We start from the raw sequence: 27,416 nt of genomic DNA, 5'->3' as shown, positions 1-27,416 counted from the left end.
CAGCTCTGCCCTCACCACCAGCCTCCCCAACAAGGACGTATCTAACCTAACTTTGGTATCTCTTGAACTCTGACCCCACCAACCAGTGAGCAAACACCAACCTCAGTACCACCAGAGCCCCAGAGCCTGCCATGTCAGGACCCAGTTGACCCACCAGTAGGCAAGCAACAGCCCCTGGAGTTGCTGAGCTCCAGACCTACACATGAGCAGATTAACAGTATTTTTGAGACACCTTGGGCCCCTTATTCGGCCAACCTGGGATTCAGCCCTGCTCACTAGCAGGCTGTCAACAGCTTTGGGACACACTGGACTGTGCAGTAAGCCATTTCAGGAACTGGTCCCACCCACCAGCAGACAGACACTAGGTCCATGCAGGACCCCTGGCCCCACAGCCACCCATCTCAATCCCAGTTCCAGCAACCACTGAGCAATGGCGTTCCACAGCCAGCCTCCTTGTGACACAGCTCCACCCACCAGTGGCTGGTGGCATCTGAACAAGGGAGAGATTGGCAATCAATTGAAGAGGGGCCAACCCAGCCAAGTCTACTGGACAACCCACAGTAGTTAGTCCACGGCAACAGAAGGATACTCATAGCCCTCTCAGGGGGAACCACTGGAGCATATAGCACTGGTGACCAGAGAGGAATGTGCTGCTGGGAGTCCTTACTCCCTTCACTTCTGAACTCATCTGTTGTACAGACTATGTTAAAAGTTACCTACTTTTAAAAAGCAGAAATAAAATTAAGTCATCAAAATAATGTATTAGGAAGATCACTGAAATAAAGAACGAAGTTTGTACAAATATATTTTAATGTTCTTTTGCTACTTGGTTTAAATTAATTCCAATATATTAACTGTCTTCTATATGAGGTCAACATGAAGTAGAGAAAATAACAAAGATTTGAGTTAGATAAACTTGTTGACTAGTACCAATCTTGAGACTTAACGAGATTCTAAGCAAAGTGATTAAACTCTCTCTCTGTTTTCTTATCTCCAAATAGGGGTAATATCCATCCACTTCACAGGCTTATTATGAGGATTACATGTTAATAAGTGCCTAATTAAACTCTCTGGCTTATAGTAAGTGACCAATAAATCATTGATGAGATTACTGACATTAGCCACAGCTGTCCACTTATAACCTGTGTGTCTGATGTAGAGTCATTTATGCTCTGTGTACTCAAGGGCATTTTACAAAAACACATTGAGGACAGTGGACGGCAGCCAGGACACTAGCATGAGGCAGCCGGAGCCAAGTAACCTGGCAGTTCCTTTTGCTACGGACCTGTTACCGTGAACAGTGGTGGCCAGAGGCTTTGCAGGTGAGAAAATGGCATTTGTGAAGAGTGGATGGTTGCTGTGACAGAGTACCATTTTGAAGCACTGGAAGAATTGGTTTGACCTGTGGTCACCTGATCTATTATGATGACCAAACTCGGCAGAGTGTAGAAGACAAGGTCCACGTGCCAGTGGGCTGCATCAACATCCACATGGGACATGAATGCCGGGATATTCAGCCGCCAGATGGGAAGCCTAAAGACTGTATGCTGCAGATTGTTGGCCGAGATGGGAAAACCATCAGTCTTTGTGCAGAAAGCACAGGTGATTGTTTGGCCTGGAAGTTTACATTCCAGGATTATGTTGGCTTATGTTGGCTCAGAAGTCATGTATGATGAGACAGCTGTGGCTTCCTCCCCACCTTCTTACACAGACTATGCTGCACCAACCCTTGAGCAGGGATAGGGCTATGGTCCATACAGTGGTGCATACCCACCAGGAACTCAAGTTGTCTATGCTGCAAATGCTCAGGCTTATGCTGTACCCTATCGGTACCCGTATGCAGGACTTTATGGACAGCAGCCTGCCAACCAAGGCATCATTCGTGAGTGGTATTGAAACAATGACAGTGACCTGGCACTGGGCATGCTGGCTGGAGCAGCCACAGTCATGGCCTTAGGGTCTCTGTTCTGGGTCTTCTAGAGTCCTTGGAACCTAGACATGCATAGCTTCTGATATCCTGTGTGCAATAATATAATTTGCAGGGCATTTCTGTTATAAATGCTTTTAATAATAGGTTTAATAGTTCTTCTGAAAGTAGTGACAAAATACTTATAAGTATATAGAAGTACTGCAGAGAAAGATTTGGACCGCTGTTTAGCTAAAACGTGGACTATATGAGGCCACTGGCTCATTCGAGGAGTTTCCTTATAAAACTCTCTCAATACTTTATTTGAACACACCTGTTTTGAAAGGCCATTTTCTTTTCAGAGTTAAGCCTTAGTTCTTAAGGGATAATTTATTTTAGTGTTTTGCTGGTAACATGGTGATGTAGGAGTGAGTGAATGACTATGGCAAGAAAAACTGCAGTTTTTTGGTTTAATGTCAGACTTTGAAACCTCAGACCAAAAATGGCTGTATGTTACTTCAGGAGTTATAGGCTGGAACCTTCCTTAGGCAGCAGTGTGATATCTCACAGCCTCTGGGGCTCCAGCAAAGCAAACTGCTCAGGACAATGGGCGGGATGGCAGTTCCCCCCTTGAAAATGATGCTTTTTCATTTTATTCTTATTTGTTTGTTTTTGGTTGTGATACTTGGAAAGCATCCCAAAAAAAGGAGTATACTTGAGTGTCAGCATTTTAGGGCTTTATCATTTAAAACTTGAAGAAGGCACAACTCCTCCAAAAAAGTGTATGGGGGTAGATTTATTTTATTCAGAGGCATCATGTTTTTAGTATTTGCTCTGAGCATTCTTTATTGCCACTTCAGCCTACTTATAGCTTATTTTTCTACTTGTTGAGAAACTAATATTAAGAGAATGGTGAGGAAAGTGAAATGAGAGCCTTAGTTGCAGTGTTCCTGTTTCAGGGGATTGGACTACACTGACGATGTGCTTCATGTCCTTCTGAAGGCTGTTGATGAGCTCATCTCCTGTCTTGTGCAGGGCTGGGCACTGTGGCTGTCCCTGAGCTGTGTTGCATGGTGGGGGAAACTCAGGTTATAGATGGGAATTTTGGCCTAGAGACATGAATGACCTGCTCAAGATACCTCTCTACCTACCTGACTAGGACACCAGTCTTGCTTTTATTTCTGACTTTAGTGAACCACTTAATTTTGAGCCCCAACTTTTATGTGAAGCTCTGAAAAACTGAGGGTCCTGCATTTCTCTTATTTCTTATTTTTTTATCTATATAAATTTTAAAACTTCACTTATTCCAGCTTTCTGTCCTGCATGTTTTAAAAAAATGTACATTTACAAAGGCACAATGAAGGTCTCTGCCTCTATACTCCATGAGGCCATGTTTCCATAAAATACACTCCTAGTAGCACAAACTCTGTGTATATTTTATGTGGCTAGTTACTGACACAGTTTTTTGTTTCACTTGTCCACTCCACCTCTGAGGCAGACTTAAATAGATCTATCTCTGTCTATCTCTGGAAACTAGACGCCAAATGAATGCTGTGGTGACCGCAGGTCTGTTTCCCAGCCAGTTCCACCGTACCTGGTGACACTGGAGAGTCTGCTTCCAGCTGAAAAGAAGGATACTTGGCTGTCATCTCTTTGGATGGGTCATGTGGTGGAAAGTTGCCAGATGTGATGTGTGACAACACTGGTTTTGATGGTTAAAAATGTTACTAATTTTACATCATACATAATAAGAATAGCTTTGTTCAGATGGTAATCATTATTCAAGCTGTATCCTTTACAAATAAAATACTAAACTCAGTTTTTAATGTTGCACTAGAGTGTTAATTTTGAACTAGGAATTACCGGAACCACAGATACTGAGTTATGTCACTGAAATGCCCTTGAAGCAGATGGTCTCCCTGTGTTCCCCTGGCTTTCCCCTGACAGACTGGGGGGAACTGTGGACTGAAGTCCTGACATACATGTGCTTCCCCATCTCCAGTCCCTGTCTGGGCAAGCCACGCTGGGCAACTGTAGTTGAGTCTGGAAGTTCACCGTCCCTAGTGACTTGATCCTGAGAGGAAATGCATGCTCAGCATAAAGACAGGCTGAGACACTTCATTTCCTTGGCCCCAGTTCTCATAGATGCCAATCTTTTGGTCGCCTCACTTAGATAGTCCTAAATCAAGAAATGAGGTGAGTTGGAAGGAAATTGTTCACTTTGCCTAAAGTGAAATGCTTAGTCAGCATTTTACTTCCATGTGCACTTTTAAATAACTGGCCGTTGATATTGAACACATGCCAGTCTGCTTGTTTCTTAGCTCTGTTCGTTTAATTTCTTGAGTTAGCTTCAGGGTTAGATTTAAAGAGAAGGGAGAGGTGAGCCACTGTGTTTCGGATCAACATTCATGAAATGGGCTTGACTGGGATGCAAGATCTGGATCATGAGAGAAGTTCCTGCCATTGATACAGAATGACCCACGTTTGTTTTCTACATTAATTGTGATTCTGTGTGATCTTTTTCTCCTTCCCAAGTTTACAGACACCGGCATGGAATGCGGTTCCATTTTGTCCCCTAGGGTTGATCTTTTCTTTTTTCTTCCAATTGCTTGCCTGTCTCTAGTATTCTGTGGTGTCTTCAGAACCAGTTTTTCCCTGTATATGCAAATTGCATGTTCATAAGTGAAAATGTTAATACATTAAGTGATTGTTAAAGCATAAAAAATTTTAAAAAACACATGGAAAAAGACAACTGGAAATAATAATATTTCCTTTACTTACATGCTTTCTTTGAAAATTACATAATATATGAGAAGTAGTGTGGAAATGCAAAAGATACATCTATATATATTTATAGATAGATCTTATATATTCATTTATATACCTTACATATAGATGCAAATGAAATTGTTAAATTTCATAAAAATTAAGATAACACTTGCCCTACACACATCAAAAAAGTTTCCTTAAGAAAATGGAGAATATGTATGAAAGCATTTGATATATCATAAAGCAGTATACAAATCCAAAGGTTTAGTAACACAGATTCTAAAGCCAGAATGACTGGGTTCAAAACTCTGGACTGCCACAACCAACTATCTGACCACAGATAGTTATCCTTTTTATAATTCAGTTTATCAACCGTAAAGGTGAGAATATTAGGACCTGCCCTAAGGAGATGACACAACATATGTAAAATGTTTGAAATAGCCTCTAGCACACAGCAAGTACAATGTAAATATTTGTTATTTTTATTATCATTAATACCAGACTCTGGGTGAGCTACACAAAGCATCTTGTCATAAGCATACTTGAAAACAGTTGGCCAAATGGACAACAGGCCCAAGTTGGCAATGCTCATATTGTTTATACAGCTATATAAATGTTATATTTGATTCAATAAACAGTATTATAATTTATATGTTGAAATTTAATAAAATTAAATACTTTATACATATAAATATTATTTTTACATATAACACACGTAGAACTAGTTTATAATGTAATATGGCTGTATATAAAAATATGTATGTGTTTGAGCTATTTTTAGAATGTAAGAACTAACATTAGGTGGTGCTTAGAACTATAAAAAGAGTATGTTTTCGAAAAGTAATGGCTTGTTTCCACCTTTGACTTTTGGCTGCTCTTCAGTTATGAAGAGGTCATACTTAGCATAGGCCCTTTTTACAAATGGAAAACTTTAGCATACTAATGACACCTGCTATAGCCCTTGTGTGATAGACCATGTGAGGAACACTGGCAAACTTATCAATCACTGTAACTAATCCATCACACACTTGTGGAATTTTACAATTTAAAAAACACTTTCCCATTTTATTTTCTCATTTTGTTCTTATATCACTCTGGAAAACAAAACAATAGGCATAATCATTTCCATTTTAAAGATGAGAAAAATAAATCTAAGCAAGGTCTAGTAATTTATCCAAAGTCACATAAATTATGTCATTTAGATTGAAGCTTTCCCAGAATATTAATATACGCTAAAAGCAAAGGTCACTTGTTTTGAGCTACAGCATATTTTTAAAGATCCTAATTGATTTCATAAAATACAGTCTATGGGAAATTCCTTTGGTAATGTATCTTGCAGACTGGATTTGTTATTTTGTTCTTAATACTAACCTTCCACCAAACTACTCTTAGGCTTAAAATTTCATATTTTGATTTTGTGGTACTTGGTCCATTTATATAGTTAATTTGTACTATAAGCAAATACTAAAAATTTTCACTTGAATTCAACAAATAAAATTTATTTTTGGAAAAACTTACAGGGCTTTTGTACTCATTATGCAGATGGCTCCTGAACATCGACATTTCTTTGGGTCATCATATGATATTCCCAGACTGAGTCCCAGCATCTGGGTGACAATAACTGAAAGTGCCTCCAAAGTCGTCTCCTTGGGATACTACATCAACAACAAACAAAATTCAAATAAAAGACAATTCACTGAAGGGTGGTAAAAATGGTATTTTTCTAATTAAAATCATTTTATTGTTTTATCAAATACTTAAGAATATGGAAATACAGTTCCTTAGACAACTAAGAACCTGAAGTTCTTCTTATAAAATTTTATTGAGATATACACGTATGAACCTATGTCTAGTTTTGCCATGATTTAACAATTGAATGCCTAAGATAATCCTTAAATAATTGTCATAACTACATAAATGTGCTATTTTTACATCAGATTTTTGGCTATATGAACCATGATCTTCCATTTGCCTAATTTCTTAGACCAGCTATCATGTTCATTCAGGATAGTCCATAAGATACTACACTTCCCAGCTCACAAAGTGGCCACACAACCAAATTACTCAGTTGTAAGTATGCTATGTGCTTCCAGCCAATATTCTCAAAGATACAGTAACTAGTATCAGGAGAAACCACAGAAAATAGATCCTCAAGAAAGCTTTCTTATGATTGCTGCTGCTAAGTTGCTTCAGTCGTGTCCGACTCTGTGCGACCCCATGGACGGCAGCCCACCAGGCTTCCCCGTCCCTGGAATTCTCCAGGCAAGAATACTGGAGTGGGTTGCCATTTCCTTCTCCAATGCATGAAAGTGAAAAGTGAAAGTGAAGTCGCTCAAGTCGTGCCCGACTCTTAGCGACCCCATGGACTACAGCCTACCAGGCTCCTCCGTCCATGGGGTTTTCCAAGCAAGAGTACTGGAGTGGGTTGCCATTGCCTTCTCCAAGCCAGGCCTAATTCCGTGGCCCCAGTCCTTGCCCTTGGCAATGGTTCACACCCTGAAGAGTGGCTTCCCTATGGATCCCAACAAATCCACCTCTTATCCCTTTGTCTCTCAATGAATTTTTGCAATGAGACATCAGGGCCTGAGTTTCATTAGTTTTGGCTGAGCTTGAGTCCTGGGACAGAGCTGAAGGATTAGGCTGTCACAAATATAACAAATGCACAAATATCTTCCCTGACAAGGAGAAATGGGACAATGGTAATTCACGATATGCAATGACATCATAATTTCTCAAATTATTGCCAAATGTGGCATAAGATAAGGTGCAGGTAGAGGCCAAGACGTGAGGCTCATCAAGGCACTTCACTCTTACAAAAACAAGCTATAATAAATATTGTGTGGTCAACTGGCTTCTTGTGGAAGTGCTAGAGGAAGCACATTATGAAACAGAAAGGAAAAACTATAAATGAGCAACTGAGAATGTAAATAGGCAATCATAAAGCCTCTACAGCAGCACAGTAGTGACTCATCATCTCCTCTAGTTATTGATTTGAAGACCAAACTCAGGGCTTATTTATAAGTACTGTAGGGTTATAGCACCAATTTAATTATCAAACTTCCCAGATTTGATGCAGGAGTCAGAATCTCAAACTTGAAATGGGAACTAGAGTATCATGGACAAATATCACTGGACTTCTCTTGCCAGTAGAGTAAGCTTCCCTATACACAATGAAAAAGTCCCTACATTTTAAAAATGACACTTTTTAATGACAATACCTGGAACTTTTGTCTCATCACCCTTGCTTATCTCCAGGTCCCTAATCAGAATTAAATTACAACAGAAGTGATATTAACAAGATGACAACATAGGTCTTTCCCAACTTTACTCCCGGTCACAAGAACAACTGCAATTATTCATGGACAAGACACCACTGAGAAAATCCCAGAACATGGAAGTGAGGCTGAAGTACCACCGGCACCAGAGATCAAGACAGATCTCATAAGAAGATTAGCAGGAGCAGTTTTGCAAGAATGCATTACCCCTCCCCAACATTGGTGCAGCACAACACTGAGAGGTCTTCCCAGGCTATGGTTCCTCAAGTGGGAAATGAGGACAGAGTGGACATCTAGATCCCCCAGTACTGTGGGTCCCTTCTGAGAGCCCTACTCTGGTCTTGCCCCATGAGGATCACAAAGGATGAGTGGGATTTGACCACTGTAAATCTGATCATGACAGAGAAGGTGAGGTAGAGGTGAGGGTTGCAACAATGAATGCTTAGACCTTGGCAAGCCAACTTCCCATCCACAGCAACTGTAGGACCCAACTAGTAGATCTGCAGAGCCAGGACAGTGGAAGTATATGACCAGGGAAGTCAATGAGGTGCAGATCTGCCTGATTTGAGTGCTCAAATGAAAAGCCTTGCTAGCCCTGGACCCTCTACCCAGTCAGCATAGCTGTTTATAGCCTTGCCTAATGACTGGTATAGCCCCTGGCTACCCCTAACCAGAAGCCTCATTAGAATACCTGGTAGCTGCATAGTGCAGCAACACTTGAACAGAGAGTATAGCAGGCAGAGTTGAATGTTCACAGAGCAAAGCCAGTGGCACTGTTTGGCCAGGAAACCTGGAGTAATAGATAGCTTGGGTTGAGCCCACAAAGAGCTAAGCTGATTCTCCAATTCCACCTGGGCAAGGAAACAAATTCATAGCCCTGCCATTGCTAAGTATAGCCTTCAGAAAGCTCAACCAATGAATCTAGCCAGAGCACACAGGAAGCTGTGCCATCTATCCAACAATCCTGCTTACAGTGACACTGAACAGAGAGCACAGCTCATGGTTTTCACCATCTTTAGAGCAAAACCCAGTGGTCCCAGGTGGCCAAGGAATTAAGGGTACAGTCCACAAATTATTTGGGTACACAAATAATGAGGCATGCAAGTCATGGGACCTATTCTGCTGCCTTGTCAGGGCAGGGAAGCTAGTTCATTCCTCAGCTATTGCTGAGTAAAGTTCTCTTTCTTTACCTTTTAGGAAGGCTGATCAGTGAATCTAGACAACCACAGAGTATATCCTACTGCCTCATTTGGGCAGGGAACCATGCCAGCAGTCCTATCTGACAGTTAACACCCCTCATCCTTGACTTCAGAGCTTGGACAGTGGCTCTCGCCCCAAAATAGAACTTGTCTGCCCAAGGACATGTCCAAAAACCTAAACTGAGCTGGCTAGTGAAGAACTGTCTGCCAAAATAAGCCTGTAAAGTCTGGAAGAGGAGCACAATTACTCAAATGCACAGATACCAAAGTAAGGAATGAAGAAAGTAAGAAAAATCAGGTGAATGTAACACAATAAAATTAAACTAAAAATGCTGCAAATAAATGACCCAAAAGGAAAGGAGATCTGTCAGAGAAATAATTCAGAATAAACTTCTTAAAGAATTTTAGCGAACTACAAAAGCAAACAGATAACTAAATGAAATTAGAAAATGGTGAATGAAGAAAATAAGGTCAACAAAGAAATCAAAATCAATTAAAAAAAAAAAGGTGTCCTAGGGCTTCAACACTAGACTTGAACAAGCAGAATAAAGAATCAGTGATCTAGAATGCAAGAATATTTAAAAATTATTCAGTCAGAAGAGCAAAACCTTAAAAAGAATGAAAAAGAGAGAAGAAAGCCTACACAACTATGGGACGAACACACACACACATAAACACACACACACTCACACATACACACTAATATCCATATCTTAGGAACTTGAAAAGGAAGGGACAGAAAGTACATTTAAAGCAAAATGGCTGAAAACTTTCCAAGACTGGGAAAGAAATGGATATCCAAGTGCATAACACACAAAGGATCCTGAATAGGTTGAACCCAAATAGGGCTACATGAGGACACATTACAATTAAATTATTAAAATAAAGAAAAAGAAAGAATTTTGAAAGAAAAAGAAGATATCAGGTTATATACAAGGGAACTCCCATAAGACTATCAGCATATTTCTCAACAGAAATATTTCAGGTGAGGAGAGAATGGGATTATATATTCAAAATATCAAAAGAAAAAACTGTCAGCTAAGAATTCTATGCCCAGCAAAGCTGTGCTTCATAAATGAAGAAGAGATCATGATTCTAAAACAAATAAAAGCTAAAGGAGTTCATCATCCCTAGAGATGCCTTACAAGAAATACTAAAGGGAGTGAAGTCGAAGTAAAATAATGCTAATTGACATCATTAAAACATGAGAAAATTAGCATAAATGTCACTGTTAATGGCAAGTGTTTAGTCAGAATTAGATACTGTGATAGCATAATGATGGTGCATAATTCACTCTAGCTTAAAAGTGGAAAAACAAATATACTAAAACAATTATAGCAAAATACATTATTGGATATATAATATAAAAAGAGATGTAAAAGCACATAAACTATAATTAATAACTAAAAAAGAATAAGAACCTGGAGAAGAGAAGTAAAAGCATAAAGTTTAAACATGCTACTGAGTGGGAGGAGATCAAGATGACAGAATAGAGGCACCTGGAACTCGCCTCCTCCCACAAATACATCAAAAATACATCTACATGCAGAACACATTTCACAGAAAATCTACTGAAAGCAGGCATAAGATCACATACAACTAAATCTGCAAGAAGGATTCCTAGATAGTGGAGTAGGATGAAGGGACAGGGAAAAGAGGAACTGGAATGGGACCTCTGCCCCTAGGCAGGGAGCTGTGAAAGAAGAAAGGTTCCTTCATTCTAGAAATCTCCTTTACCACCTGGGAGGTCTGGTGGGACAGAGAGGGAGCTTCAGAGACTAAAGGGGAGAATGTGGGAGGTGGATTATGCCCCAGCAGGGCACAGAGAGACCAGCACAGACTGCCTTTGCACGTCAGCAAGCTTCCCACATGCCTACTGGAGTGTGAAGTGGCCAAGTTCTGAATCTCAAAGCTTCAGTGGACAGTCTGGGGAAAGGACTCAGTTTGGCTATACAGAGATAGCTTGAAGGGCCTGGAGTATGGTCTGGGTCATGACTGGGAGTGTGCACAGAATGATGTGGGAGTCCACCATAAGAGTCCCATTGTCAACACACAAAACAAGGGTCACAGGTGCACCATAGCAGTTTTCTTGTCAGCATGCTCACAACAAAACAGTTTCCACCACCGAGGGTTTTGCAAACTTCCAGGGTACCCAAACATGGAGGTGGGGTAGCTGAAATTTAAGCTGATTATCCATGCTCCCAAATCAGGCACAGGAGTATAACTTTGGAAGGAGTATAACACTGGTCCCAGTGAGTTTTGGGACCAGAAGAATGCATTCATGCCTAAGGGACATCTGAGCTAATTATTGGTACTCCCATGACAGAGATGATTCCAGGTACCACAATCAGAAAACTCTGCAGGCGCACACATCAAGTGGCAGGCAACATCAAGCAATCACACATCTTGGTGGACAGCACCTGGGGAGGAGTTCACAGCAGCTCCTGCCCCAGTAGGAGTGCTCCAGTCCCTCCTACCTCGCACAACAGTTTAGAAAAGGATCTGGAAACTTCCATTCCAACAACTGAAGAGCAGATTCTGTCCCCAACAGGGCTGTGACAACCATAGAGCAAAGAAGAAGCTCCACTCAACATCAAGTGCAGGCTCCAGTCAGCACACCACAAGCACACCCCCTATCAAGGGGACAAGGGCGAGCACACCCTGAGAAAGACATGTCAAGCATTCATATCAAAACAGCCCTTGAACCAAAACTATTGGACTTACACAATCTTATATACAGGGTCAGTTCAGTTAAGTTCAGTCGCTCAGTTCTGTCTGACTCTTTGCAACCCCATGAAGCGCAGCATACCAGGCCTCCCTGTCCATCACCAACTCCCGGAGTTTACCCAAACTCATGTCCATTGAGTCGGTGATGCCATCTAACCATCTCATCCTCTCGTCCCCTTCTCATCCTGCCTTCAATCTTTCCAAACATCAGGGTCTTTTTAAATGAGTCAGCTCTTCACATCAGGTGGCCAAAATATTGTAGTTTCAGCTTCAACATTAGTCCTTCCAATGAACACCCAGAACTAGAACTGATTTCCTTTAGGATAGACTGGTTGGATCTCCTTGCAGTCCAAGATATTCTCAAGAGTCTTCTCCAACACCACAGTTCAAAAGCATCAATTCTGTGCTCAGCTTTCAGTTCCACATAAAAACAGACCTTCAGACGAGAGTAAATAACTGTTTCTTTTAAATTAATAGAGTCAGAGAACTATAAGGAAAAGGCAGAAGAACTACTCCTAATTAAAAAAAGATAAATCCTCTGAAAAAACCAATGTAACAGACATCCCAGATCTACCAGAATCCAAGTTCAAAGAGCAATTAATAAAAATGCTGAAGGAATTAAGAAAGATTGTCAATAGAAACACACATAACTGAAACAAGGAACTAGAAACTATAAAATGGAACCAAACAAAATCGCCAAGATAAAAACAAAGCTAGGGGAATAGCTCAGGAAAGAATGAAGAGACGGAGCCAAAGCAAAAACAACTCCCAGTTGTGCATGTGACTGGTGATGGAAGTCAAGTCCAGTGCTATAAAAAACAATATTGCATAGCAATCTGGACTGTTAGGTCCATGAATCAAGGTAAATCAATGAAGTTGTCAAAGAGGAGATGCCAAGAGTGGGCATCAACATTTTAGGAATCAGTGAACTAAAATGGACCAGAAAGGGCTAATTTAATTCAGATGACCATTACATCTACTACTGTGAGAAAGAATCCTTCAGAAGAAATGGAATAGCCATCATAGTAAACAAAAAAGTCTGAAATGCAGTACTTGTGTGCAATCTCAAAAACAACAGAATGATCTCTGTTTGTTTCCAAGGCAAACCATTCAATAGCACAGTAATCCAAGTCTATGCCACCACCACTAATGTCAAAGAAGCTAAAGTTGAATGGTTCTATGAAGACCGACAGGACCTTCTAGAACTAACACCAAAAAGAAGATGTCCTTTTCATCACAGGGGACTGGAATGTAAAAGTAGGAAGTCAAGAGATACCTGGAGTAATAGGCAAGTTTGGCTTTGGAGTACAAAATGAAGCAGGGCAAAGGCTAACAGAGTTTTGCCAAGTTTGCTCATATCAAACACCCTCTTCCAACAATACAAAAGATGACTCTACACATGGACATCACCAGATGGTCAATATTAAAATCAGACTGATTTTACTCTTTGCAACAGAAGATGGAGATGTTCTATACAGTCAGAAAAAACAAGACCAGGAGTGACTGTGGCTTAGATCATGAACTCCTTATTGCAAAATTCAGACTTGAACTGAAGAAAGTAGGGAAAACCACTAGACCATTCAGGGATGACCTGAATCAAACTCCTTACGATTATACAGTGGAAGTGAGCAATAGATTCAGGGGATTAGATCTGATAAACAGAGGGCCTGAAGAATTATGGACGGAGGTTTGTGACATTGTACAGGAGGCAGTGATCAAGACCATCCCCAAGAAAAAGAAGGGCAAAAAGGCAAAATGGTTGTCTGAGGAGGCCTTACAAATAGCTAAGAAAAGAAAAGAAGGTAAAGGCAAAGAAGAAAAAAGATATACCCATTCGAATGCAGAGTTCCAAACAATAGCAAGGAGAGATACAAAAGCCTTTCTTCTGTGATCAATGCAAAGAAATAGAGGAAAACAATAGAATGGGAAAGACTAGAGATCTCTTCAAGAAAATTAGAGATACCAAGGGAATATTTCATGCAAAGCTGGGAGATGGGCACAATAAAAAACAGAAATGGTATGGACCTAACAGAAGCAGAAGATATTAAGAAGAGGTGGCAAGAATACACAGAAGAATAATACAAAAAAGATCTTCATAACCCAGATAATCACGATGGTGTGATCACTCACCTAGACATCCTGGAGTGCAAAGTCAAGTGAGCCTTAGAAGAATCACTACGAACAAAGCTAGTGAAGGTGATAGAATGCCAGCTGAGCTTTTTCAAATCCTAAAAGATGATGCTGTGAAAGTGCTGCACTCAATAGGCCAGCAAATTTGGAAAACTCAGCAGTGGCCACAGGACTGGAAAAGGTCCGTTTTCAATCCAATCCCAAAGACAATGCCAAAGAATGTTCAAACTACCACACAATTGCACTCATCTCACAGGCTAGTAAAGTAATGCTCAAAATTCTCCAAGACAGGCTTCAACAGTACGTGAACCGTGAACTTCCAGATGTTCAAGCTGGATTTAGAAAAGGCAGAGGAACCAGAGATCAAATTGCCAACATCTGCTGGATCATAAAAAAGGCAAAGAGAATTCCAGAAAAACATCTACTTCTGCTTCATTGACAACATTTAGAGCCTTTGACTGTGTGGATCACAACAAACTGGAAAATTCTTAAAGAGATAGGAATACCAGGCCACCTGACCTGCCTCCTGAGAAACCTGTACGCAGATCAAGAAGCAACAGTTAATACCAGACATGGAACAACAGACTGGCTTCAAATTGGGAATGGAGTACATAAAGGCTGTATATTGTTACCCTGCTTATTTAACTTATATGCAGTGTACATCATGAGAAATGCCAAGCTGGGAAAAAGCACAAGCTGGAATTAAGACTGCCAGGAGAAATATCAATAACCTCAGATATGCAGATGACACCACCCTTATGGCAGAAAGTGAAGAGGAACTAAAGAGCCTCTTGATGAAGGCAAAAAAGGAGAGTGGAAAAGCTGGCTTAAAACTCAACATTCAAAAATTGAAGATCATGACATCTGGTTCCATCACTTCATGGCAAATGATAGGGAAACAATGGAAACAGTGACAGACTTTATTTTTCTGAGCGCCAAAATCACTGCTGATGGTGACTGCAGCCATGAAATTAAAAGATGCTTGCTCCTTGGAAGAAAAGCTATAACAAACCTAGACAGCATGTTAAAAAAGAGATGTTACTTTGCCAACAAAGACTCGTATAGTCAAAGCTATGGTTTTTCCAGTAGTCACATATGGCTATGAGAACTGGACCATAAAAAAGGCTGAGCGCCAAAGAACTGATGCTTTCAAATTGTGGTGCTGGAGAAGATTCTTGAAAGTCCCATGGACTGCAAGGAGATCCAACCAGTCAATTGTAAAGGAAATAAACATTGAATATTCATTGGAAGGACTAATGCTGAAGCTCCAATACTTTGGCCACCGGATGCAAAGTGCCAACTCATTGTAAAAGACCCTGATGCTGGGAAAGATAGATGGCAAAAGGAGAAAGGGACAGCAGAGGATGAGATGGTTGGATGGAGTCACTGACTCAAACAACATAAGTTTGAACAAACAACATAAGTTGGACAAACTCCAGGAGATGGTGAAGGACAGGGAAGCCTGGCATGCTGCAGTCCATGGGGTCACAAAGAGCTGGATATGACTGAGCGACTGAACAATAACATAAAAGTTTGAAACATTTTAAGGAATTTTTATCATATTTTTTGATCACTTCAAAACAATTTTGAAGTTATTTTATCTGTAAGACTACTTCTCCAATTTTATACCTACAAGAAAAAAAATCTATTTAGGTTATAGGAATATCTTTGCAGATCTTTTCATGATGCACTCTTCAATATAGTAAGGAATACAAGTGTATTTGTGATATTTTATTCCACTTTAACTTCCAAATATCTGTAATAAGATACTTTGCACTTCAGAATTCTATTAATTCTATTAATACTACATATTTCAAAGTTTTAACAGTGATGAAAAATATAAATGCAATATCTAAATGTAAATATAAATGTAAAATGTGTAAAATAGATGCTGTAATTCTGGGAAATTTTTTAATGTACTTGTTTCCAAATAAGATTAAGTCATTACATACCAGAGCAATTCCTGCAGAATAACCGGTAACACACATCTTTCCAGGAAATGCTGCTCCCACATAATTTGGATATTCTCTAAAGCTAGATAAATAAGTATTAAATGATAATTAATTTTGACAATTCATATATGATATTTCCTGCTGAGAATTTTCCTATAGTTCATAAAATTCTAGTCTGAATCAAATTGAAGTAAAATCTTTATGTCTTTGTTTCACATTTGTAAAATAGTGTTAATTAAATGAGATTAAGCACTTTGGGTTTCTAAAACATATCCAGTGAATCCAAATTTTTGATGACTTTACTGTTCTTATGACATTTGGTTAAGGTTATCAAAGCCTTTACAGGCTCCCTGTAAAGGGACAGTAAAGAATCTGCCTGCAATGCAGGAGACCAGGGTTTGACCCCTTGGTCAGGAAGATTCCCTGGAAGGTAATGGCAACCCACCCCAGTATTCTTGTCTGGGAAATCCCCTGGACAGAGGAGCCTGGTGGGCTACAGTCCACGGGGTCACAAAGAGTTGGACACGACTTAGCAACTGAACACACACACATGCACCAAAGACTTTGATCAAACATGTCAATCAAAAGCATTTTGCTCAATAACAATGAAAAATAGCTTTAATGTATGGATTAAAAGTTTTCACTCAAATATAGGTAAGCTTGCCATTTTCTTACTGTAATGACTATATTGTTCTACAACTTAATTTTTTCTGCTTTACAATACAGTATTGTAAAGTAAAATAAAGTAAAAAAAAAAAAAAAAGAAAGAAAGAAAAAGACTCCATATAGCCTGCCATATAATAATAGCAAAATTCTCAGAGATTTATATAAATTATCCTATTTAATTCTCAAATCCACCCAGTGAAATAGATATTATTTGTCCCCACTGAACAAATCAAATATCAGATGGAAAGTACAAATAACTTGCTCAGGGCAGCAGACTTAATAAGTACTGCTGAAGGATATGAACTTAAGACAGTTTGAATCCAGGGCCGTACCTTCAATTACTAAGATATAGGTGCTCCAAACATATTCTGCCATCTTTAGAGCCCCAGCCAAAACAAACATTCCAGGATGTATGTAGAAAAGCTTGATACTCAATTCTCAATTTGAAATGTCCCCTCAGTCTCAAGTACAGTTTACTTCACAATTGCACTGTCCCCCCACTGCTCCCTTATTCTGATACTGTACATTCTTACCCTCCAGCACTTGTATCCAAGTACTTGCCCTTAACACCCAAGTTTAGTTTTATAGTCGATTATCAAATTATTGCTTAAATCCTTTCTTCATTCAAGACAGTTCTCCCAATAGATAAGACTTTCCCCTAAACTCTATCCATACTCCTGATGAGCTGGATACAATAATAACTTTTTACTTATCACTGCCCATCCAATCTTCACATCAAATCAGTTATCAAGATTTAATGTTTTACTTCTTCAATGTTTCTTGTTTCCCTCTCCTTCTACGGAGGTTTCGCTACAGTTATAACTATGAATTCCATACTCTGAAAACAATTATTCAGTTCAGCTCAGTCCCTCAGTCATGTCTGACTCTTTGCAACCCCATGAATTGCAGCACACCAGGCCTCCCTGTCCATCACCAACTCCTGGAGTTCACTCAAACTCACATCCATCGAGTCAGTGATGCCATCCAGCCATGTCATCCCCCTGTCGTCTCCTTCTTCTCCTGCCCCCAATCCCTCCCAGCATCAGAGTCTTTTCCAATGAGTCAACTCTTTGCATGAGGTGGCCAAAGTACTGGAGTTTCAGCTTTAGCATCATTCCTTCCAAATATACTCCTATATCTCTAAGTACACTGCTTCAATAACCTGTAATGCCTTCCACCTTCCTTTGAGTTTAAATACGTCTAAATCTGCCTTCACACTTCTAATTTGATGCATTACTTTGGATCTCTCTCTCACTCTTACTCTTGCTCTCACTCTCCCTCTCATTGTTTCTTCCTCCTTTAAACTATAAACAGACATAATGTACTAACATTTATCTTCTGCAATGACATAGCAAGATGGCAGACTTGGAACTTTTAACCCTCATCTCTCTCTCCAGAGACAATTTTGAGAAACACTCACAGATGAGAGTATTTTTGTGGCCTAAGAGTCCAAAGAAGGGTCCCACACCACATTTGAGCAAAAAAATCCAGGAACATTCACATTCTCAGTTGAAAACAGTTTCACTCTGCCCACGCCACCATTCCCCCAATGCAGCACAGCTCAGTGCCAAGAGACATGCCTTCAGCCATGATTTCTCCCACAAGGAAAAGTGAGAACATAGTGAGTGCCCCTAGTCATGCAAGATCATACCCAAGAGGCCCATTTTTTAAATTAAATTCCATATAGAGATGGATGGATAAAGAAAATACGATGTACATACACAGTGGAATATAATTCAGCCTCAAGAAAAGGAGATCCTGCCATTTGCAAAATAAACCTGGAGGACATTATGCTAAGTGAAGTAAGCAAAACATGAAAAGTCAAGTACTGTATGATCTTGTTTATATGTGGAATCTAAAAGGGTCAACTTATAAAAAGAAAGAGTTGAATGGTGGTTGCCAGGGGTTGGGAAATGGGGGAAATGGAAAGATGGTCAAAGGTATAAAGTTTCAGTTGCACAGGATGAATATGTCCTAGAGATCTAATGTGCAGTCAGATGACTAAAGTTAATAACACTGTAGTGTATATGAGAAATTTCCTAGAGTAGACTTAAACTTTCTCACCACACACCAAAAAATGGTAACTGTATAAGGTGATGGATATATTAATCAACTTAATTATAATTTTATAATGTATACGTATATCAGAACATCACATTGTGGACATCCCTGGTGGTCAGTGGTTAAGAATCCTCCTGCCAGTGCAAGGGACATGGTTCTGGGAAGAGTCCACATGCCTCGGGGCAATTAAACCCATATGCAGCAACTACTGAGCCTGCATTCCAGAGCCCACAGGCCGCAACTACTGAGCCCATGCACCACAACTACTGAAGCCCTATGAGAAGCCTGCACACTGCACCTAGGGAGTAACCTCCGCTTGTCACAACTGGAGAAATCCCTCACACAGCAACAAAGACCAGTACAGCCAAAATAAATAAATAATAAACAATCTTTAAATGCTATTAAAAAACCACACTGTACCCCTCAATATATAAAATTTTTACCTATCAATTATAACTCAATAAAGATGGGAAAGAATAACAATAATAAAAGCAAACATAGGGAAATTGAGGCAGAACACATCAATTGCCCTAGGTGACAGACAGGGCTGAACTTAAATGCAGGCAGTTGGCCTCCAGAGCTTAAATTTGAATCACTATGCTATGTTATCTCAACAAACATTTGTTGAATAAAGGAAATATTATAAAAGGTTTTGAAAAATTAAGCTTGCTATGTTCACTATTCCTCCTTTAGGATTCAGATCATAAATTTCTGGAGTATGGAGACCACAGGAAATTACTGTTAATGATAATAATTTCAAGGTATTTATTCTACTATATTACATTACTCAGGGGCTTCCCAAGTGGCATTAGTTATAAAGAACCCACCTGCCAATGCAGGAGATGTAAGAGACATGGTTTCAATCCCTGGATCAGAAAGATCCCCTGCAAGAGGAAATGGCAACCCACTCCAGTATTCTTGCCTGAAGAATCCCATGGACAGAGGAGCCTGGCAGGCTACAGTGCATGGGGTCACAAAGAGTCAGACACAACTGAAGTCAGCTAACATGCAGCACATTACTCATATGAAAAATATATTGATGCTTTAAAATAACATCAAGATATCAAGAAGGATCATTACTTAAGTTTAAGGATGCTGATTGTACCATAATTTCTATATTTCTAATGGGATAAATTCCCTGTAATGCATCAAAGTTCAACATCTTAAAATTGGGAAAGGGTATGTCAAGGCTGCATATTGTCACCCTGCTATTTAACTTATATGCAGAGTACATCATGTGAAATTTTGGGCTGGGTGAAACACAAGCTGAAATCAAGACTGCCAGGAGAAACATCAATAACCTCAGATATGCAGATGCCACCACCATTATGGCAGAACTAAACAGCCTCTTGATGAAGGTGAAAGAGGAGAGTGGAAAAGCTGGCTTAAATTAACTCAACATTCAAAAAACTAAGATCATGGCATATGGTCCCATTACTTCATGGCAAAATAGACGGTGAAACAATGGAAACAGTGACAGACTTTATTTTCTTGGGCTCCAAAATCACTGTGAATGGTGATTACAGCCATGAAATTAAAAGATGCTTGCTTCCTGGAAGAAAAGCTATGACAAACCTACACAACATATTAAAAAGAAGAGACATTATTTTGCCTACAAATGTCTGTATAGTTAAAGTTATGGTTTTTCCAGTAGTCATGTATGGATGTGAGAGTTGGACTATAAAGAAAGCTGAGTGCCGAAGAATTGATGCTTTTGAACTGTGGTGTTGGAGAAGACTCTTGTGAGTCCTTTGGACTGCAAGGAGACCCAACCAGTCCATCCTAAAGGAAATCAGTCTTGAATATTCACTGGAAAGACTGATGCTGAAGCTCCAATACTTTGGCCACCTGATGCGAAGAACAGACTCATTGGAAAAGACCCTGATACTGGGGGAAATAGATGGCAAAAGGAGAAAGGGACAACAGAGAACAGATGGTTGGATGGAATCACTGACTCAATGGACATGACTTCGAACAAACTTCGGGGGAGATGGTGAAGGACAGGGTAGCATGGTGTGCTGCAGACCATGGGGTTGCAAAGAGTCAGACGCTACTGAGCAATTCAGTAACAACAATCTTTGTCAGCAATATGATGTCTCTGCTTTTTAGCTTTCCTTCCAAGGGACAAGGATCTTTTAATTTCATGGCTACAGTCCACATTGATTTTGGAGTCCAAGAAAATAAAATCTGTCTTTCTAAAGCAACTTTCAAATATACAGCAGTATTGTTACCTATAGTTACCATACTGTACACTACCATCCCCATGGCTTATTTATTTTATAACTGGAAGTTAAACTTTTCGATCACCTTCACCCATTTCACTCAACCTCATTACCACCTCTGGCAATCACCAATCTGTTCTGTATATGTTCAGGTTTGTTTGCTTGTTTTTGATTACATTTATAATTCAGTCTCAGTGTCAGTCACTCAGTCGTGTCAACTCTTTGCAAACCCATGGACTGCAGCATGGCAGCCCTCGCTGTCCCTCACCAACTCCTGGAGTTTACTCAAACTCATGTCCATTGAGTCAGTGATGCCATCCAACCATCTCATCCTCTGTCGTCCGCTCCTCCTCCCACCTTCAATCTTTCCCAGCATCAGGGTCTTTTCAAATGAGTCAGTTCTTCACATCAGGTGGTCAAAGTGTTGGAGTTTCAGCTTCAGCATCAGTCCTTCCAATGAACATTCAGGACTGATCTCCTTTAGGATGGACTGATTGGATCTCCTTGCAGTCCAAGGGACTCTCAAGAGTCTTCTCCAACACCACAGTTCAAAAGCATCAATTCTTTGGCACTCAGGTTTCTTCACAGTCCAACTCTCACATCCATACATGACCACTGGAAAAACCATAGCCTTGACTAGACGGACCTCTGTTGGCATAACAAAGGTCGGTCATAACTTTTCTAGGTTGGTCATAACTTTCCTTCCAAGGAGTAAGTGTCTTTTTATTTCATGGCTGCAATCACCATCTGCAGTGATTTTAGAGGCCAGAAAAATAAAGTCTGACACTGTTTCCACTGTTTCCCCATCTATTTGCCATGAAGTCATGGGACCGGATGCCATGATCTTAGTTTTCTGAATGTTGAGCTTTAAGCCAACTTCTTCACTCTCCTCTTTCACTTTCATCAAGAGGCTCTTTAGTTCTTTGTCGCTTTCTGCCATAAGGGTGGTGTCATCTAAATATCTGACGTTATTGCTATTTGTCCCAGCAATCTTGATTCCAGCTTGTGCTTCATTCAGCCCAGCGTTTCTCACGATGTACTCTGGATATAAGTTAAATAAGCAGGGTGACAATATACAGCCTTGACGTACTCCTTTCCCAATTTGGAACCAGTCCATTGTTCCATGTCCAGTTCTAACTGTTGCTTCCTGACCTGCATAAAGATTTCTCAAGAGGCAGGTCAGGTGGTCTGGTATTCCCATCTCTTTCAGAATTTCCCACAGTTTATTGTGATCCACACGGTTAAAGGCTTTGGCATAGTCAATAAAGCAGAAGTAGATGTTTTTCTGGAATTGTCTTGCTTTTTCGATGACCCAACGGATGTTGGCAATTTGATCTCTGGTTCCTCTGCCTTTTCTAAATCCAGCTTGAACATCTGGAAATTTTCCATTCACATACTGTTGAAGCCTGGCTTGGAAAATTTTGAGCATTACTTTACTAGCGTGTGAGATGAGTGCAATTGTGTGGTAGTTTGTGCGTTCTTTAGCATTGCCTTTCTTTGGGATTGGAATGAAAACGGACCTTTTCCAGTCCTGTGACCACGGCTGAGTTTTCCAAATCAATGTCACACGCATTAACAAATTGAAGAGTAAAAAAATAGTCATTTGAACCAACACAGAAAAAGCTTTTGACAACATTTACCATGCATTTATGGCAAAAAATTCTCAACAAAATGGGTATAAATGAACATTTTGTTCAGTTGCTAAGGTACATTTTAGTTAACTATCTTGTGGCCACATGGCCTGTAGCCTACAAGGCTCCTCTGTCAAGGGATATCCCAGACAAGAATACTGGAGTGGGTTGCTATTTCCTTTCCAGGGGATCTTCCCAAGGATGAATGGAACCCATGTCCAGAGATGGAACCCATGACCCTGCATTGGCAGGCAGATTCTTTACCACTGAGCCACCAGGGAAGCCCTATAAAAGAATATACTGAACATAATAAAGGTCATATAAGACAAACCCACAGCACGTAACATCATACCTAGGAACGAAAAACTGGCAGCATTTCCTCTAAGACTAGGAACACATCAAGGATGCCCACTATACTCTCGCCACTATATTCAACATAGTATTGGCAGTCCTAGCCATAGCATTCAAACTGGAGAAAGAAGTAAAAGGAATCCAAACTGGAAAGGATGAAGTAAAACTCACTGTTTGCAGATGACACGACACTATGTATAGGAAATCCTAAAGATGCCACAAAAAACTGTTAGAACTCATCAATGAATTTTGTTAAGTTGCAGGATACAAAATTAGTACAATTAGTTTTGCTTCTATACACTAATAAATTTTACCAGAAAGAGAAGTGAAGAAGACAATTTTGGGCTCCCTGGTGACTCAGTGGTAAAGAATCTAACTGCCAGTGTAGTAGGTACAGGCTCGATCCCTAGTCCGGGAATCCCACATGCCACGGAGCAACCAAGCCCATATTCCACAACTATTAAGCCTGTGCTCTAGAGCCGAGGAGCTGCAACTAGTGAAGCTAGTGTGCCCCAGAGGCCATGACACCACAATGCGAAGCCTGTGAACCACAACTAGAGAGGAGCCCCTGCTCGCCACAGTTAGAGAGAAGCACACACAGCAATGAAGAGCCAGCACAGCCAAAAATAAATAAATAAAATCATTTTTAGAAAGAACAATCATTTAAAAAAAATACTTAAACTTCTTTATAAAAACACAATCTTATTTACAATCACATCAAAAAAAATTAAAAGACTCAGGAATAAATCTAACCAACATATAAAAGACCTATACTCAGAAAACTAGTGAAACACTGATGAAAGATACTAAAGAGAACACAAACAGAGGGAAAGACATATGTGTTCACGTATTAGGAGAATTATTATGTTAAAATCTCATACAATCTATAGATTCAATGTAATCCTTTATCAAAATATCAACAGCATTTTTCACCAAATTTGAACAAAGAATACTATAATTTTAATGGAGCCTCAAAAGACCCCAAAGAGGCTAGGCAATTCCGAGGAAAAGAACAAAGCTGGAAATATTTCATTCTTTGATATCAAACTATACTACAAATCTGTATTAATTAAAACAGTGCTGTACTGGCACAAAAAACAGACACATAGATCCATGTAACAGAATAGACAGCCCAGAAATAAATCCAAGTTTATTTGGTTGATAATCTATGATAAAAGAAGTATGAACATACAAGGGGTTAAAGAGAGCCTCTTCAATAAATGGTGATGGGAAAACTGGACAGCCACAATTCTCCACAACATATTCAAAAAAACCTTAAATGGGATTAAGGAATTAAATTTAAGTCCTAAAACCTTAAAATCTTAGAAGAAAAGATAAGAAGTATAATCTTTGATATCAGTCTTGGCAGTATTTTTTTATAATCTGTCTTCCCAGGCAAGGAAAATAAAAATAAAAAATAAACAAATGGGGCTACATGAAACCAAACTGTTCTGCACAGTGAAGGAAGATATCAACTAAATGAAAAAGCAACCTAATGAGTGGAAGAATATATATTTGCAAATGATATATCTGATAATAGATTAATATCTAAAATATATAAAGAACTCATACAACTCAACACTAAAAAATCATATAAGGCATGCATGCTTAGTCATGTCTGACTCTTTGAGACCCCGTGGACTGTAGCTCACCAGGCTCCTCTGTCCATGGAATTTCCCAAGCAAGAATACTGCAGTGGGTTGCCATTTCCTACTCCAGGGGATCATCACACCCCGGATCAAACCCATGTCTCCTGTGTCTGATTTTAAAATGAACGGAAGACCTGAAAAGACATTTTTCCAAAGACATATAGATAGCCAAGAAATACATGAAAAGATGCTCAGTATCACTAATTATCAAGGAAGTGCAAATCAAAAGCACAACGAGATATCACTTCACACTTGTGAGAATGACTAGTATCAAAAAGTCTACAAATAACACATTGATATATAGATTTACTTTTATCTCTAAACATTTCAAGAGGTTGTTTGTGGGACTTGACAAATGTTTGCTAAAAGTAATAATTTAATCCATGGCAAAATTGGCTATTTAACTGGAAGAAAATAAATTTTTACTTATTTTTTGATACAAATATTAGACTAAAATGCATCAAAAACTCATTTATAAAACACAATAATGTTTATTCTTTAACAAAAATTTGCAGACTAAAATTTAGGGCTGGAGGAGATCTTAATCAAATAGGAAATCCAGAAGCAAAAATAAGATTAACGAATTTGGCCCTAAAAACATTAAAGATTTTATGGAGCAAAAAAAGTATTTAAATATCTATAGAAAAATTACAGACATGGAAAAAGTATTTTTGATATACATAAACAATGGATTAATATCTAAACATTCAATAAACCCTTACAAATTACAATGAAGTAGTTAAATAACAAGAAAAGGCAATTTCAGAAGGACAGATCCAAATGATTAACAAACATGAAAAGATGCTCAAATCTACTAGTCTTTGGAGAAAGGAAATTTAAAAAATTTCAATTTTATATCCATCAGACTGTCAAAAAAATGAAAAGAAAAATAACCCACCATTCACAGACATAGGGAAAAGATTAATCTTACATATGCAAAAAGAAATATCACCATGCCAAATTCAAAATATGTACATGCAGATTTATTGAAAGACATGATGATCATAATTGCTAGTAAATTTTATATGGATACAATGATAAAGAATATACTCACAATTGATTGTTAGAAAACTAACATTTAAAATAATGTAGAAAATTCATTAGGATAAAATATTCTATGAAGTACTCTACCAAGCCTTTGATCAAAACTCATTATAATAATATAAACTTCCCAAGACAAATCCCTTCTTTTTATGTAGTGATTAAGATTATTGACTCTGGAGTTACTAAGTGTAGGTCCAAAACCTAGACATGCCACTAGAATCAAAATCCTGAGTTGGTTTTTAGCCTCTTGAAATGTCAGTCTCCTCATCAGTAAATGTTGATAAGCATAGAAATAAATTTTAGTAATCTTCTTTTATTGTCTGATAACCAGAAACAGAGTATGAGGGCTGAATGAGTGCATAAAAAATAACCAAAGTGTGAACAGTCAAAATGAACAATTCCCTAAATTAAGCTACAACTATATCACAAATCTTTGATTTCTAAGAAAACTGAAACATTATTCTTACATGAATAGATATGCAATATCATGAGGCCTCAGGGTAAGATAGGAATTTTTCCATTCTAAAAATCTATACAGTAATTCATCTGCCTCACCAACTGTAGAGATCTTATTTTTATCAGACCACAATTCCAAAGATGACAGCACAATAGAAATTTTTAATTGGGCAAACATCTAAAAAGAGAAACATAAATACATGAAAAATTAATTTTTATGTATTAAATTAATTACATTTATAATTAAATTAATTCAATGTTTGATAAATTCATGCTCAATTTATATGGACAAATAAATTCCTCAAAAGCGCCACATCAAGTTAATGTGAATTACAATTTCAAATTTAGTATGAATTTTCCTGACTAGTATGAAAAGGAAAACACTTACCGAATTTACAAGGCCAATAATTTCGATGATTTTATTTGTTACTATCATGCTATCAGAGCCCAGGTAATCAAACTGAAAAACAGAATTAATTTAAAATTTAAATTTAATTTATTATATAATATGTTTGATTTTACTCTCCATCTACTTTCTCAAGTTGAAGCTCTTTCGGGGTGAGAACACTTCAAAATAAGACAGCAACAAAAAATGAATAAAAATTGAATCACTCACATACTAATCATGTAGCCACTCTGGTTGATAGTTTGGCAACTTCTTTCAAAGCAGGTAATGGACCTAGCAATTGCACTCATGGGCATTTATCCTAAAGAAATAAAAATTGATGCTCACAAGAACCCATGCATGTGTGGAAACAACTCATATGTCCTTCACTGGTCAACAGGTTAAACAAACTGGTACATTCTTAACATGCTACTCGGTAAAAATGCTACTTAGTTATAAAAAGAAAAAAAAAAGACGTTACTGAACTGTTGATATATACGGAACATCTTGGGTAAACCTAAAAAAAATTATGCTAAGTATAAACAAATCTCAGAGGATACATACGCCATGATAACATTTATGCAGTATTCCTAAAATCACAGAGAAGTAGTTGATTAGTGATTACCAAAGGTCAAGAAGTAGGGAAGTGGGGAGAAATGGGAATGACTCCAGAGGGATAACATAAGAAAGCCTTCTGATGATAGTGCTCTTGAGTGTCTCCATCCCAGGCAGTGGTAGTTATGAAAGGCTACATATGTCAAACTAACACACAAAAGCACACATAGGAAAAGGAGTACGTCAAGGCTGTATATTGTCACCCTACTTATTTAACTTATATGCAAAGTACATCATGACAAATGCTGGGCTGGAAGAAGCACAAGCTGGAATCAAGATTGCCGGGAGAAATATCAATAACCTCAGATATGCAGATGACACCACCCTTATGGCAGAAAGTGAAGAGCCACTAAAAAGCTTCTTGATGAAAGTGAAAGT

The 27,416-nt window shown here is 38.8% G+C and overlaps 1 protein-coding gene and 1 pseudogene across 1 annotated transcript in view; one reads left to right on the top strand and one right to left on the bottom strand.

Annotated features, from left to right (window-relative positions):
* LOC128068265 (disintegrin and metalloproteinase domain-containing protein 32-like) overlaps positions 1 to 27,416 on the bottom strand; it is a 188,905-nt gene that overhangs the window by 82,208 nt on the left and 79,281 nt on the right. The window contains exons 9-12 of the mRNA XM_052661387.1: positions 26,427 to 26,498; positions 26,050 to 26,216; positions 15,959 to 16,040; positions 6,194 to 6,330 (exon numbers count right to left, since the gene is read on the bottom strand). Of these exons, the coding sequence (XP_052517347.1) occupies positions 6,194 to 6,330; positions 15,959 to 16,040; positions 26,050 to 26,216; positions 26,427 to 26,498 (458 nt within the window). The remainder of the gene's footprint in view (positions 1 to 6,193; positions 6,331 to 15,958; positions 16,041 to 26,049; positions 26,217 to 26,426; positions 26,499 to 27,416) is intronic.
* LOC128068331 (pleckstrin homology domain-containing family B member 2-like) lies at positions 1,331 to 1,957 on the top strand (annotated as a pseudogene).

The sequence above is a fragment of the Budorcas taxicolor genome, chromosome 24 (assembly GCF_023091745.1).
Source record: "Budorcas taxicolor isolate Tak-1 chromosome 24, Takin1.1, whole genome shotgun sequence".
Taxonomy (NCBI): domain Eukaryota; kingdom Metazoa; phylum Chordata; class Mammalia; order Artiodactyla; family Bovidae; genus Budorcas; species Budorcas taxicolor.
The sequence above is the reverse complement of the archived record's forward strand: the minus strand, read 5'-3'. Positions and strand labels throughout refer to the sequence as shown.